This window comes from Mobula birostris, chromosome 16 (genome assembly GCF_030028105.1).
Source record: "Mobula birostris isolate sMobBir1 chromosome 16, sMobBir1.hap1, whole genome shotgun sequence".
Classification (NCBI taxonomy): Eukaryota; Metazoa; Chordata; class Chondrichthyes; order Myliobatiformes; family Myliobatidae; genus Mobula; species Mobula birostris.
In genome coordinates this window covers 13,186,421-13,202,902 of record NC_092385.1, presented here as the reverse complement: position 1 = coordinate 13,202,902, position 16,482 = coordinate 13,186,421, and the positions used below count along the sequence as shown (strand labels likewise).

General features: G+C 40.4%; 1 protein-coding gene across 7 annotated transcripts in view; it reads right to left on the bottom strand.

Annotated features, from left to right (window-relative positions):
* Positions 1-16,482, bottom strand: part of atp2b2 (ATPase plasma membrane Ca2+ transporting 2) — a 933,917-nt gene that overhangs the window by 256,657 nt on the left and 660,778 nt on the right. For all 7 annotated transcript variants that reach the window (XM_072280310.1, XM_072280309.1, XM_072280312.1 and 4 more), the window contains 2 exons: positions 2,967-3,224; positions 1,684-1,809 (listed from right to left, as the gene is read on the bottom strand). In XM_072280310.1, the coding sequence (XP_072136411.1) occupies positions 1,684-1,809; positions 2,967-3,224 (384 nt within the window). The remainder of the gene's footprint in view (positions 1-1,683; positions 1,810-2,966; positions 3,225-16,482) is intronic.

Here is a 16,482-nt window from a genome sequence, read left to right as displayed (position 1 = left end):
AAAAATGAGTAGTCCCCACAAAATAATTCTGTCTTCCCCAACCAGAAGCTCTGGATGAACCAAAAGATCTGCAATCTGCTGAGGGCCAGATCAGTGGCCTAGTGACCAAGAAAGATATAAGAGGTCCACGCACGATCTCTAGAAAGCCATGTGAAGTGGGAATTCTGGGCCAAATTTGGATCATTGAAGAATGCTCAACAGCTGTGGCAGAGCTTGAATGCTATCGCCTTCCGCAAAGTGAAACAAAGCAATATAGGTGACAAAAGAGGAGGTCTCGTTGACCATCAAAATATGAATGGACCTTCATGAACTTCCACGTCCACCGATGACACTGTGATATCAATCTCAGAGGCCAATGTGTGAACATCTTTCTGGAGTGTGAAGCTACGAAAAGCATCCACTCAGATGGGATACCTGGCCAAGCACTGAAGACCCTGTGCTGATCAACTGTCTAGAGTGTTCTCTATTATCTTCAACCTCTTGCTTCAACAGTCTTAGGTACCCACCTGCTTCAAGCAGGTTTCAATTCTACCAGTGCCTAAGAAGGAGATGGTAACCTGCCTCAATGGCTATCATTCAACTCCAAGGCCATATTTAAGTTTGCTGATGACACTACGTAGAAAGGATATTAAAAATCTGACTGTGTGGTGCCACAAGAGCAAACTCCCAATCAATGATTGGGAGCTGATTATTGACTTCAGGATAAGGAAACCAGAGGTCCATGAGCCAGTCTTCATCACGGGATCAGAGGTGGAGAGAGCAACAACCTTAAATTTCTCAGTGTTATCATTTCAGAGGACCTGTTCTGAGTCCAACATGTAACTGACATTATGAAGAAAGCACAGCAGTGCCTCTACTTCCTAAGGAGCTTGTGAAGATTCAGCATGTCATGTAAAACTTTGACAAACTTGTATAGGTGTGCAGTGGAGAGTGTATTGACACGTTGCACCATAGCCTGGTATGGAAACACCAATGCCCTTGAATGGAAAAGCCGACAAAAAGTAGTGAATACGGCTCAGTGCGTCCCGGGGAAAGCCCTCCCAACCACTGAGCACATCTACATGAAACACTGTCACTGGAAAGCAGCATCCATCACATCAAGGACCTCACTATGCTCTCTTCTTGCTACTGCTGTCAGAAAGAAGGTACAGGAGACCCAGGACTCAGACCATCAGGTTCAGGAACAGCTATTACCGCTTAACCATCAGGCTGTTGAACCAGAGGGGATAACTTCACTCACTTCATCACTGAACTATTCCCACAACCTATGGACTCACTTTCGAGTAAATAAGTAATAAATATCAAGAACAACAAATATCTCTTGTTCTTGATATTTATTACTTATTTACTTATTATTATTATATTTTTTTCTCTTTCGTTTTGTATTTGCACAGTTTGTTGTCTCTTGTACATTGGTGTTTATCTGTCCTGTTGGCTGCGGACCTTCACTGGTTCTCTTGTGTTCTGTATTTACTGTAAATGCTCACACAACAAACAAATCTCAGGGCTGTATATCGTGACATATATGTACTTTGATAATAAATTTACTTTGATCCTTGAACAAAAATCACCATTGATGCAAGGTTTAGTTCTTGTAACAATGATTTTCCATTACTTCTTTTAACGATTAATTCTTCATCATCAGATACTGAATGTATTGATACCACTGCCCAGTTAACTCACCAGAAAGTAGCATGGGATCTTTGTCTGCAGATTTGCGGACATGATCAGATTCTCCAGTTAAAGAACTTTCATCAATTTTAAGGTCATTTCCCTGAATTAACACTCCATCTGCAGGGAGCAGATCACCTGGTAACCAAAGACAAAGTAAAGATCAGGAACAAATCGGCCGAATCATATATTATGCACAAAATGATGGAACAAGATTCTGTCATTAGGATTTTCATGGATTTTCATCTGGCAGTGTTAGGAACGAAAACTTGTTCTTCCTATAGATAGTCACACCTCTTTTAAGATAATTTGGGGTATAAATGTCAATATTGCAGTGCAATACCAGAACCACTACAACCTGCTGTAAAAATCTGACATTTTGTTTCTTCTGCATGAGGAGCTTTGTTTTGTGTCTTCATAGTCTGTTCATAATGGAATTATTACTGCTAATTCTAGTTAAGATGGTCTGTCAGCTAGAACTGACACACTGCAATATAATGAAAACACAGTCCTTGAAAGATGTGAATGTCATAGAAGATAAAATGAACTAGAAAATTAATTAGAAACCATTAATCACAGATCAAATAATTCAACTATCTCTCATATATTATAATTGGCTGGTTCGATCAGAAATATACACTTTGTGTGTTTCATCAGGGTGTGCAGAACTGTCAAAAAGAGGAACCTATTTATAACATCATGCATTGGGAAGAATATAGAAATATAAAGATCATTTAATCCCAGAGGTGTATCTTCAGAACAAAAAATAATTGAGCAAAAATTGAATAAACATTTGAATGGGAGAGGGAGGAAAGTGGGGCCTTTAAAACCAGAGGACTCGTATACATTCTGTTCAGGCAATTACAGACCACTATTGAAGTTCAGCATCTTGTTGCCTGCCCAATCTTTCAGCTGAAAAGTTGACCAAAAAGAGAAACAAAGGAGTTTAAGTACAAGCTTCCCATACAAATCTCTACAGTCCTCATTAACTCTCAGAAACTGTTTATAAATAGACTGATTGGTGAGCATCCAATGATCCTGGACTGCATTCTTTATCCAATGTGGGATCAGGACAATTAAAAAAAGGTCAATTCTCTTCCCTGATGTGGGCACAAAGATAGATGTTACAGAATTTATAAAGGGGCAGAGTTCCAAAAATGCACAGTATTTTTGACTTTAACACAAACGTTCAAGTAACACTAAAAATTGTCTCTTTTGGAGGATACACGATGAGGAGTATACATTTTCTAGATTGTGTTCGATTTTATAAAGTTTTGCATACAGTTTGGACTTACCATATTTAATTTGTGCAATATCACCAGTAACTATTTCAGACACTGGGATTTGGTTGACCTGGCCTCCTCTGACAACGGCAAACTTCTGTTCTTGTTCAATCCGGCTTTGCAAACCTCGAAACTGCTTCTCTTTGCTCCAGTCATTAAAGGCAGTCACAAAAACCACACAGATAACAGAGAGCAGGATGGCAGCTCCTTCAATCCAGCCTGCTTCAGATTCCCCTTCATCCTCCACACCACCTGCAGCACTGCCACACACTGCAAAGATAAAGAATTAGGTTCACAATGTTATAGTAAATAAGAGTACAACCACCCTCCGGTCCATCATTTCTATGACTTTGAAAGCCAAGAGATCAACTTCAAATTTAGCCATTACGGACTACCATTAATTTTGGAACTTTTATTTTAATTTAGCTTTACCCTTGCTGAAAGAATCAAGAAATATTTATAAAGATGGAATAGAACTCAAATGTTATCACTTGCAGAGATCAGTGTTGCTTTAATATTTTTAAACCTGGATGATCTTTTAAAGGAGGATGTCAACATGCCACTGGTAAGGTGTGGTAATCAGATTAGCGACTGTATGCCCTGATTGCAATAGAAATTAATACTCCAGAAGCAACTGACGATGTCACCTTGGATGGTGACAAAATATTTGCGAGCTAACCTCCAAGCCCAGTGAACAACCCTGCAGTCAAGCAGCCAACCTGGGGTATCAGTCTTCTCTTTGACTTCAGGTGCAATCTCATTGAAATCATGGAAAGGTGAGAAATATCAATTAAAAATTATTTGCAAGGCAAAGCTGTGCTACAACTTCTCCAAAATTTGGAAGTTTCGGTTAAGGCTGAGTGAAAAGAATAAATTAGACGATAAAGAATTAATACACGAGTAACAGCAAACCTGGCAGTACTTGCTCAGCAATGGTCTGTAAATTTCTCTTAGAGTGTACTGGTTTCCTGGTGCGATTGCTCAACCACAGAAAAATTCTACCTGACATGAATGACAATCAGGTCAGCCATGGCCTCTTTCTCATGGAACTCTGTAACTGTTCATACACAGTTGATTATAGGAATTGATTCCCAAAGCACAAGGAACCAGTCCTCAGATGTTATTGTGGAGATGAAGCACTTAACAGTACACTCCACTGCCCAGAGAAGTTATCTCAACACATCATTATGCAACTAACAAAGGCCTCCAGAGTCTCATTAGTAAAAAAGGGCATGATGCATTTGCCACTGGGATACAGCTGAAAAGTACTGTACACTTCACAGTTACATTCACAACCTTTTCTTATTTAGATTGTGCAATAGGCTCATTAAATACTTGAGGATGTTTTTGAGGCAAGGTAATTGGTCATTTTGTTTGGATTCTCAACAGAATCAAGATGCACTAAATCACTTCAGACAAGATCATGCCCACTGACCATTATGACTATATTTTTCTGAGAGAAATTTTGTCCATTTACTAAGAAAATAATAACTCCATCTGTTCTACAGCATTCAGTCAGGATGCAGCAGTGCAAAATCCTGGAAATCCAATGATATGAGGAGGTCAATGACTAAAACATTAACTCACTTTTCTGCTCACAGATGCTGCCTGAGCAGCTGAATATTCCCAGAATTTTGTATTCAATTGAAATGCATAGACTGCAGGTGAGACAATGATTCAACCTTGAGTAAACAAATCTGTTCCACACTTAAATAATGAAAATCTGACCGATGAATTTAACATTGCAAAGAAACTTCAACAAACCATTCCCTTTACTCAAGTAGTCATCATGATCCACCCTTTTCTTGAGAATTGCAAGTGTTGGATCTTGGTTATTTTCAACCTCTGGGTGTTCAGGAATGAGCAAGAAACTTCGATTCATTGATTCTTCATGGTCATTTATTTTAAAGTTTAAACTACGATACAGAACACTTGAAACTAAGTGAGGAGATGAAAGGCAAAGGAGAGATTAAAGAGATTCAACAAATTCAATATAGCACTTCAGAAAAATCTATCATCTTTATAAACCAGATAAAAGAAATTCCTTAGATAAGAATAAACCAGTCTACGTTTGCACAATCATAGCATGTAGGTTGTAGCCAATGAAAAATGAAAAGGTGTGATAAACGGTTAGTATCTGCTGTACTGCTTTTTGCCAGTAAGTGGGGATGAACTACCACAAGCTGTGAAAAATACAAGAGTTTGTTAAAGATACAAATTGTTAAAAATATAAATATTGTCATTCAAAAGAAATTATAGTTAAAACTATGATTTTAGTCTTGCGTTAATTCAACTAATTTCTTACAAAAATTATATCAAAAACAACTCATTCTAACACAAGGTAGCCAGTAAAGAGTTTAAGAAGGGACTTGGGAGTTCTAGACGGGGACATGAGGAGGCTTTGGCGAGTAGAATTAAGGAAGCTCCAAGGCATTCTACTCATACATGAAGAACAGGATGATGACTGGAGTGAGGGTAGGACCGATCCAGGTTAAAAGAGGAAGCATGTGCCTGGAATTCAGAAGAGGTTGGGGCAATGTTCCCTCTAAGGTCTGCATCTGTGCGTGTGCACACATCTTTTGCTACTAGCGCACAAGGGAATTTAAACTGCCCACAAAAGGTTTACACCCTCTACCTCAATGGTATGTTAAGCATATTTCACAATCGCACACAATCACACGTCCTTTCCTGCTTTCTGATGTGGGTCGTGTTGACAAGGTGGAGTTTGCAATGATATGTCTGCAGATTTTAGAACTGGTTTATTTATTACTGTTTTATTGAAGAAATTATTGATTCACCATGTCGAATTGTGAAGAAGCAAAGGGTATGAAACACAAAAGAACTGCCGGTTATTTAAAGTAGAATGGCTTAATGAAACAGTAGAAACTGCAACATTGAAAGCTCATTAAGTCAGGTGCATGCAGCTACAAGACATATCTATGTAAAATACAGAAAATTATGTTACCTGCATAAGACCATAAAACGTAGGAGCAGAATTAGGCCCATCAAATCTGCTCCACCACTCCATCATGGCTGATCTCCGATCCCACTCAACCCCATACGGCCTTCTCGCTATATCGTTTGATGCCCTGACTGATCAGGAAATGATCAACTCCCACCTTAAATATATACATGGACTTGGCCTCCACCACAGTCTGCGGCAGAACATTCCACAGGATCACCATTCTCTGGCTACAAAAATTCATCCTAATCTGTGTGCTAAAGGATCACCCCTCAAATTTGAGGCTATGCCCTCTAGTTCTGGATACCCCTACCATAAGACACATCCTCTCCACATCCACCCTCTCTAGTCTTTTCAACATTTGGTAGGTTTCAGTGAGATTCCTCCACATTCTTCTAAATTCCAGTGAGTACAGGCCCAAAGCTGTCAAATGCTCCTTGTATGTTAACCCCCTTCATTCTCAGATTCGTCCTTGTGAACCTCCTCTGGACTTTCTCCAATGACAACACATCCTTTCTGAGATATGGGGCCCAAAACTGCTGACAATACTTTAAGTGTGGTCTGACTAGTATCTTATAAATGCTCAGTATTATTTCCTTGCTTTTATATTCTAATACCCTTGAAATAAATTCCAACATTGTATTTGCTTTCTTTACCACAGAATCAACCTGTAAATTAACCTTCTGGAAGACTTGCAAGAAGACTCCTAGGTCCCTCTGACATCTGATGTTTGAACCTTCTCCCCATTTAGATAATAGTCCACACTATTGTTCCTTTTACCAAAATGCATTATCGTTAATTTCCCAACACTGTATTCCATCTGCCGCTATTTTGCCCATTCTTCCAATATGCCTAAGTCCTGCTGCAATCGCATTGCTTCCTCAGCACTACCTACCTCTCCACCCATCTTCATATCACCCGCAAACATTGCCACAAAGCCATCAATTCCATTATCTAAATCATTGACAAACAATGTGAAAAGCAGCGATCCCAATACTGACTCCTGAAGAACACCACTAGTCACTGGCAGCCAACCAGAAGAGGCCTCTTTTATTTCCACTCGCTGCCTCCTGCCTGCCAGCCATTCCACTATCTATGCCAGTATTTTTCCTGTAGCACCATAGGATTTTATCTTGTTAAGCAGCCTCATGTGTGGCACCTTGTCAAACACCTTCTGAAAATCCAATTAAATGCCATCCACTACCTCTCCTTTGTCCACCCTGCTTGTTACTTCCTCAAAGAACTCTAACAGATTTGCCAGGCAAGATTTCTCTTGACAGAAACCATGTTGACTTTGACTTATTTTATCATTAGTCTCCAAGTACCTCTAAACTTCATCTTTAATAATAGACTCCAACACTCTCCCAACCATTGAAGTTATGCTAACTGGCCTATAATTTCCATTTGTTTCCCTTCCTCCCTTCTTAAAGAGTGGAGTAACATTTTCAATCTTTCAGTTCTCTGGGACAATGCCAGAATCAAGTGATTCTTGAAAGATCATGACCAACGCATCTGTATCTGTTCGGCAATCTCTCTCAGGACTCTGGGATGTAGCCCATCTGGCCCAGGTGACATCCACTTTCAGACCGAGCACTTCTTCCTTTGTAATAGCAACAGCACTCACTCCTGCTCCCCGACACTCGCGAATGACTGGCATACTGCTAGTGTCTTCCACAGTGAAAACATATGCAAGGTACCCATTACATTCATTTGCTATTTATTTGCCCCCTCCCCCATTATTATCTCACCAGCATTATTTTCCAGTAGTCCAATATCAACTCTTACCTCCCTTTTACTCTGTATATAACTGAAAAAAAATCTTTTGGTATCCTGCTTTATATTATTGACTAGTTTGCCCTCATATTTCACCTTTTTTGTTGCCTTTTGTTGGATTTTTAAAAGTTTTCCAATCATCACATTCACTTCTGCTACCTTATGAGCCCTTTGCTTGCCTTTTATGTAAACTTCCTTTGTCAGCTATAATTGCCTACCCCTGACATTTGAGATCTTCTTCCCCCATGGGACATATCTATCCTGTGCCTTGTGAACTACTCCCGGAAACTTCAGCCATCTCTGCTCTGCCATCATCCCTGCCAATATCCTCCTCCAATCCACCTGGGCAAGCTCCTCTCTCATGCCTCTGTAATTCCCTTTATTTCATTGCGATACAGATAAACGTGAGTTATGCTTCTCCTTCTGAAATTACAGTATGAATTCAATCATATTACAATCACTGCCTTCAAAGGATTCCTTTATGTAAAGCTCCCTAATAAGATCTGGGTTGATACAATCTAAGGTAGCCTTTCCCTGAGTAGGTTCAAGCACAAGCTGCTGCAAAAAGCCAGTTCATAGGCATTCAACAAACTCCCTCTCTTGCGATCCGTCAACAACCTGATCTTCCCAATCCCCTTGCATATTGAAGACCCCCATTACAATTGTGTCATTACCTTTTCCAGCTCCCTTTGCAGTCTCAACCCCACATCTTGGCTACTATTTGGAGGCCTATATATGATTCCCATAATGGTTTTTTTCACTCTTGCAATTTCTTAACTCCACCCACAAAGAGTCAACATTGCGTTCAATGTATTCTCATGAGGCAAAAGTTCCTGGGGAATTTGCAAATAGGAAGAAGTGGAGATATGTTTGGAAACTTGATTTTTTAAAGCATCATTTAGCAAGAAAATTACATATGGATGATGTGTAAAAGCTCCAGGGAGAAAATCCTTCATTACCCACTGCGGGCCTGCTATGTATGTTTTGTGAGAGTGCCGATGAATGAGAGCAAAATGAGCAAACTCAGCGAAGATCAAAGTTCTTATTGAGTGTGTTTTGCTAGCTGTTACAATGTAAAATAAATGTAAAATTCAGTGTGCACATGTTGCTGCAACTCGGTAAAAAATTGCACAGCACTAGATTTTTGCACATTTTGGTCATTACAAATTAGAGGGAATATTGAGTTCGGAAGGTCCTTATTGAATATGTTGCTTCAGTATTCACTCGTGAGAGGGACCTTATTGAGTTTGAGGATAGCATAGAATAGGCTAATATACTGGAAATTGTCGAAAGAGAATATGCTGGAACTTTTGAAAAACATTTGTATAGACGAGTCCCCAGTGCCAGACATGATATACGCCAGGTTACTATAGTAAGTGAGGGAGGAGATTGCTGCACCTTTGGTGATGATCTTTGCGCTCTTACTAGCTACATAAGTAGTACCAGAAGATTGGAGGGTGGCAAATGTTATTCCTCTGTTCAAGAAATATAATAAGGATAATCGTAGGAGTTACAGACCAATGAGTCTTACATCAGTAGCGGGCAAACTATTGGAGAAGTTTCTTAATAATCAGGATTTATGAGCATCTGGAGAAGCATTGCCTGATTATGGATAGTCAACATTGCTTTGTGAGGGGCAGGTCATGCTACATGATGCTGTTTGTATTTTTTGTGGACATGACAAAACAATTTGATGAGGTAGAGCGGTGGATGTGGTGCATATGGATTTCAGTAAGGTGTTCAACAAGATTCCCCATGGTAGGCTCATTCAGAAGCCATGAGATCCAGGGAAACTTGGCTGCGTGGATTCAGAGCTGGCTTGCCCACAGCAGGCAATGAGTCACCGTGAATGGAGTGTATTCTGCGTGAAGGTCGGTCACCTGTGGTGTCCCACAGGGATCTGTTCTGGAACTCTTGCTCTTTGTGATGAGGAAGTGGAAGAGTGGGTTAGTAAGTTTACAGGTGACCCAAAGGTTAGTGGTATTGTGAACAGTGTAGAATATTGTCATAGGTTACAACAGTTTTTCCCAGGGCTGAAATGGCTGCCACAAGAGGGCACAGGTTTAAGGTGCTTGGGAGTAGGTACAGAGGAGATGTCAGGGGTAAGTTTTTTTATGCAGAGATTGGTGAGTGCGTGGAGTGGGCTGCTGGCAACGGTGGTGGAGGTGGATACGATAGGGCCTTTTAAAAGACTTTTGGATAGGTACATGGAGCTTAGAAAAATAGAGGGCTATGGGTAACCAAGTAATTTCTAAGGTAAGGACATGTTTGGCACAACTTCGTGGGCTGAAGGACCTGTATTGTGCTGTAGGTTTTCTATGTTCTATGTAAACAGTACATTAATAGGATGCAGAGCTGGACTGAGAAGTGGTAGATTGATTCCAATTCAAATAAGTGTGAACTGATACACTTTGGAAGGTGAGGCTTGAAGGCAGAGTATACAGTTAACAGCAGGATTCTTAGCAGTGTTGAGGAACAGAAGAATCTTGTCCTTCGATCTCTCTAAGTTGCCACGCAAGTTGACAGGGAGGTTATATGGCGTACTGCCCTTCTTCAGCCAGTGGATTGAGTGCAAGGGCTTCGAGGTAAAGTTGCAACTCTATAAAAGTCTGGAAATCACACTTGGAGTATTTTGTTCAGTTCTAGAGGCCTCATTATAGGAAGGATGTGGAAGCTTTAGAGAGGGTCAAGAAGAAGTTTACCAGAATGTTGCTTGGACTAGAAAGCATTTCTTCGGAATAGCTGAGTGAGCTAAGGCTTCTCACTTTGATGAGAAGTGACTTGATAGACGTGAATACGAGGCACAGACAGAGTGAATAGCCAACACCGTTTTCCCAGGGCAGCAATGGCTAATACATGAGGGCATAATTTTAAGGTCAATAGAAGAAAGTCCAGGGCAGATGTCAGGGGTAGACTTTTTTTAATACTGAGAGTAACATGTGCATAGATCACACTACCAGGGATGATGGTAGAGGCAGATACATTAGGGAGATTTAAGAGACTCTGAGACAGGTACACATAGAGTATAAGAGGAAAATGGACGCACGTAGGAAGGAAGAGTTAGATTAACTCTTAGGCAGGTTAGAAGGTCAGCACAAGATCATGGGCCAAAAGCCCTGTGCTGTGCTGAACTGCTTTCTATGTTCTTTTTCAATTGTAACAGATTCAACTGATTGTTACAAGCTGTGCAATTCCGATGGAATTGAAACTGCAAAAGCTCTTTGAGAATAGAAATCCTGAGGTTTTGGGGACAGGACGGAGAACCTGCCCACTCATATAATCCATGTAAATCAATGGGAAAAATATTCACCAACAGAACAAAAAGAACAAGTAGTATTGGGTGCTCCAGCTAAACTAAAGACTGGTGCGGCGCTGGAGGTCCATTTTGATTGGTCAGTTTCATTAATTGGAGATAATGTTCACTTTGTTCAGTTATGAGGATTCTACCAATCAGTTGCTTTCATTTCTGATGTTCATTGATAAGATTGAATGGAAATTAGCAGAGTATTTTCATTCACTGTCGCAATCTCAGATTACATAGCAGTATAATCCTATATTAGTTTTCAAAGGATGTTGTTGGGACTTGAGAACCAGAGCTATAGGGAAAGATTGAATAGGTTTAGACTTTATTCCCTAGAACATAGAAGAATGAGGGGAGATTTTATGGAGGTGTACAAAATTATGAGGGGTATAGATAATGTAAAAGCGAGCAGGCTTTTTCCACTGAGCTTGTGTGAGACTACAGCTAGGGGTCATGGGTTAAGGGTGAAAGGTGAAATATTTAAAGGGGAACATGAGGGAGAACTTCTTCACTCAGAGTATGGTGTGGGTGTGGAACAAGTTGCCAGCACAAGTGGTGGATGCAGGGTGGATTTTGACATTTAAGAGAAATTTGGATAGGTACAACTGAGAGGGGTATGGAGGGCAATGGTCTGGGTGGAGGTCAATAGGACTAGACAGATTTGTGAGTTGGCACAAACTACATGGGCTGAGGGGCTTGTTTCTGTTCTGTATTGATCTATGATTTGATGAATAGAAGCACCAATGAAATAGCAAGTGTAACTGATAAGTAATAGTCACACTTACTTTAGTTCATATGCCTGCTAAATAAGGCTGTGTACAAATTAAGGTGAGCACCTAATGTGACAACCCATAATCCTCCATTGTGTTGGACTATTGGTTTCATTCTTTGTGTTGACAACTTTCCCAGGGTCTCCAGGAAATGAAGGCTCATCTCCAGACACCACACCACTGTGAGAAATCTAGGGGCCAATATACTGTAACGTTGTTTGAAAATCAGTAAGATGCAGACGTTGGAACTCAAATTAAACTAGAGAAAATGCTGGGAACACTCAGCAGGTAAGGCAGTATCTATATAAAGAGGAACAGAATTAACATTTGTGGTTAATGACCCTTCATCAGAACCGTAACTAGAGAGAAGTAAGCTCTGGATCAATGGACTCTTTGGTGCTTTTGCTACCATCTGCATGGTGGTGGTGGTGCGGGTTCAGTGCTTCTGCTGGCGTTGGGTGGGATGGGGGAGGTCGATGCTTTCATTGTTGCTTGTGCAAAGGGAGGGGTGATGGGGGGCATTGGGCTTCAATGTTTCTATCACTCCATGGGGTTTCTGTCGTGGATGTCTGTGATGAGGATGAATTTCAGATTGTATACTATAGATACTCTGATATTAAATGTTCTCTGAAGGCTGAAACTTGGGAGAAAATGGCTAGGTTTCAGTCGCAGAGACAAGAAGACAGGGATGGGTAGAACAAATAAGATTCTCAAGGGGAAAGAAAAAGTAGAGTAGATGCAGAGGTGTTTTCACCAGTGGGATAATTTCAAACAGAGAAGCATAAACTTATGTAAGATCAGGAGAATGAAGGAATGATTGAAGGAGTATGGAGATCTGGCACAGAGGAGTTGTGAGGCTTGAGGAAGATCAGACAGGATCATATTGAAAAGCTGTGTAGGAACGAGGGGACAGGTAGCCTACTCTTCAACATTCTTGAGTTTAGTTGAGCCCAGATTATGTGTTGCTAACAGCCGGGCTGTTGGTCCTTCCTTCGCAGCACACACTATACCATGGAGAGAAAATTCATAGACTGTCAGTAATGACCAATTTTAATATGGGTAGAGAAAGAAGCAAGATATCCAAAGCAGGAGAATACTTCTCTGAATCTGGAAAGCTACAACATGCCAAGATGGATATGGCTCTCTGCTGCCTTTACACTCTTATTTAGCCTCTGCAGATATACTGTAGCAAGCAGAAAGCTAACCAGTTGGGAGTGAAAAATAATCAATAATATTGTTGGAAACCAACAATAACTTGCAGGTTACTTTCTTTGTTTTACCTATTTCTCTCATGGTCCTTTGAGTCCATTTTAAACCAGAGCAAGAAGAGGAGTGCTACATTAACATCCTCATGAATTTTCAAAGATTTCATTCCAGTTTCTGTCTTAGGTTTGGGTGAGTTCTAATTCTACCATCTCATCCATTAGCTTGTGATATTAAGAATACTGTTTGCTTTCTATTGCTGACTTTTTCGAACAGGCTGAAAGCTGGCGGCAGGGCGTTAATTGTACACTTGCTGCTGGTAGCCCACCAGACAGCACCGTAGCATCTTATTAAAGTCCAGTCATTTTGTTTGAGCAAGCATTTTAAAATATTCTTCCAACAGAAAGAAAGAATGAAAAGTGATGAAATACTTTCTCCTTCTCAGCATAAGTTAAATGCTTCCGTTTCCTTATATATATGACTTGAAATTGCTAAAACAACTGCTTGAGATTAAATTTACCTGCAAATTAAATATTGGTTTATGGATGACGGTAAGATTCCTTCCATTCTTGATTTTCACATCCACTTTTGCTACCACTCACAGACTGAGTTTTTCTTTCTTTTTGTATTTGCACAGTTTGTTGTCTTTGGCATACTGGTTGAATGCCCAAATTGGTGCAGTCTTGCATTGATTCTATTATGGCTATTACTCTATGATGGATTTATTGAGTATGCCCACAAAAAATGAACCTCAGGGTTGTGTGTGGTGACATATATGTACTTTGATAATAAATTTACTTTGAACCAGCTCTACATGTATTAACGCTACTTTGTCAATCCACATATTGAAGGCTGGTAGGAGTTATGGCAAGATTTACAACAAATAAATGTATTTTGGGGAAAACAGCAGAACAGAGCCCTTGAATCAAAACTACAGCTGCTCAGACAAACGAATGGCCGTCTTGTGAGTTACGTGCATAAAATCAATCCCAATTACTTGAAGTTGGGAACTTTCAAGCAATGATTGATGGGGAAATCTATACAATTATCTCTGCTGCATCTACAAGTAACAGTATCACTACGTAATCAATTGCCCTTGTCTTTGAATTTCCAAAAGAGAATACAATTATTACTGATTTCTACCACTGCCGATTATTTGTTTAGCCCTAAGTAGAAAAAAATGTTATAGGAATTCATTCTGACAAGTGAAGGGATTGTTCTGGCTATGTCCTAATGTTCTTTGTAACTATTTAATCTAAAAATACACTTTTCCGCAATCGATTAATGCTATTTTGACATATTTAAGGCCATGATGAATTCCTTCGTCAGTATCTTCCTCCTTAGCAGGTGGTTCCAAACATACGAGAATTGGTCCATGTTTCCTAAGGTGTCGCGGTGATCCTTGCCCTCACATACTGCATGGTTCAGAGATCTAACCTGCTTAGAGCAGGCAATTCAAAGCAATGGAGAGATGCCACTAAAACCATCCTCACAAAATCTTCCACCATCACAAAGAATAAGTGAACCAGTGCTGTTGAGGACTTGGCCACACTCCAGCAGTTCTGTTAGATAGGTCACATCTGCCAAGAGTGTAACTTCCCAAACATTTTAATCCAATTCCTATTCCCATTCCAACATGTCAGCCCATGGCCTCCTCTTATGCCAAGATGAGGTCACTCTCAGGTTGGAGGAGCAACACCATCTGGTTACCCTCTAACCTAACCAATTTCTCCTTCTGGTACAGAAGTTCCTTCCTTCTCCCCTCTTCTTCTATTCCCTACTCTGGCCTCTTACCTGCCTATTAACTCCCCCTGGTACCCCCCCACCCTTCCTTTTCTCTTTGTGGTCCACTCTCCTTTGTTATCAGATTCAATCAGCTCCAGCCCCTTGCCTCTTCCACCCCACCTGGCTTCACCTATCATCTTCTAGCTATCCTTCTTCCCCTCCCCCTTTGTATTCTCGTGTCTTCCCCCTTCCTTTCCAGTCCTGAAGAAGGGTCTTGGCCCAAAACATCGACTGTTTGTTTATTTCCACGGATGATATCAAACCTGCTGAGTTCCTCCAGCATTTTGTTTGTGTTCCATGTCTTTTACATGCCAGACCCTAGACTTCTGTAACCAATGCTCTATTCTGAACTTTTGTTAATGTGTAGGGATTACCAAGCCTCAAAGTCTCTTCGAAAAAGTACAACATTCCCACCAACACGTGGGATTCCCTTGCTTAAAGTGGAGAAGGAGCTCTTGGAATAAAGCTGAGAATTTCATGCATCAGAAGCACTGTATCGACTCTGTTACCTGCCAACTAAAGCATCAAGTAAGATTGAAATCAACAAAGATGGGAGTAGAAGATGTTCAGTGTCGTGTGACTGGTCTTTCTCTCCCCCTCTCACTCGCTGCTGCTGGAGGGAGGTGCCAGAGTGTTAGGTCTTGGGCAAGGTTTGATCAACATGGTTTGTGGATTGGACTCTGAGGTTCATGTTATGATGTGTCTCTGGTTTCTGGGTGCTCCTTTACTTATTGCTATTTTATGCGATTTTTTTCTGGGTGGACTGGCTCGGTGGCTTGCAATGAATGAAAGACAAAACGCTAAATTGAACTGAGCAGATGTAAACTGAACATTCCCAGACCACTTCAAGGACTCAGTGGTTTAATATTCATATTCTGTTTCTCACTCGTTTTTTGCCATCTGTGCAATTTGTTCTTTTTTTTTCGCAAGTGGGTGGTTGATGTTTTCTTTGAACAGGTTCCATGGTGTTTCTTTGTTTTCGTAGCTGTCTGTGGGAAGATGAATCTCAGGGTTGTATACTGTGTACATACTTTGGATAATAGGTGTCCCGATGAAGGGTCTCGGCCCAAAACGTCGACTGTACCTCTTCCTATAGATGCTGCCTGGCCTGCTGCGTTCACCAGCATTTTTTGTGTGTGTTGCTTGAATTTCCAGCATCTGCGGATTTCCTCGTGTTTGGATAATAAATGTACTTTGAATTTTATAAATTGAGGAAGGGATGTATCTCCCCACAAACTAACCAGCTACCAGCCCAGCCAAGCAACTTGGAATCATATGTCACCAAAAAATCAGAGTGGAAGCAAGTCATCATCTCTGACTATTAAGAACCACAGTTTCTATTGTTTGTTAAAGTGCAAGTATCCTCACTCAGAGATTTCTATGCCAATAAAAACCATTTGCATTTATATGATCTTTATCATAATAAAACTGTGGGATCATTACAACTAATTTCAATGCAGCTTCCTTTTATTCAAAAACCAAGGCACAGACAGGAGCACTGAAGAAGAAAGACTGAAAGCAGAAGGATTTAAAACAGTAGCAAAATAAATTACCTAGTAGAAATTACATGACACCAAAATATATTTATGTACCTGAAAGGGACAAAGAGGAGGAATGACACAGGAAGCAAAGGAATGGGACAAAAATTATATTTTTGTCTATTACACATAGCTAAAGAAACATCCTTGAGACTGTATGGGTTTGAAGAAGAAACGATAGTCAAACAAAGACCAG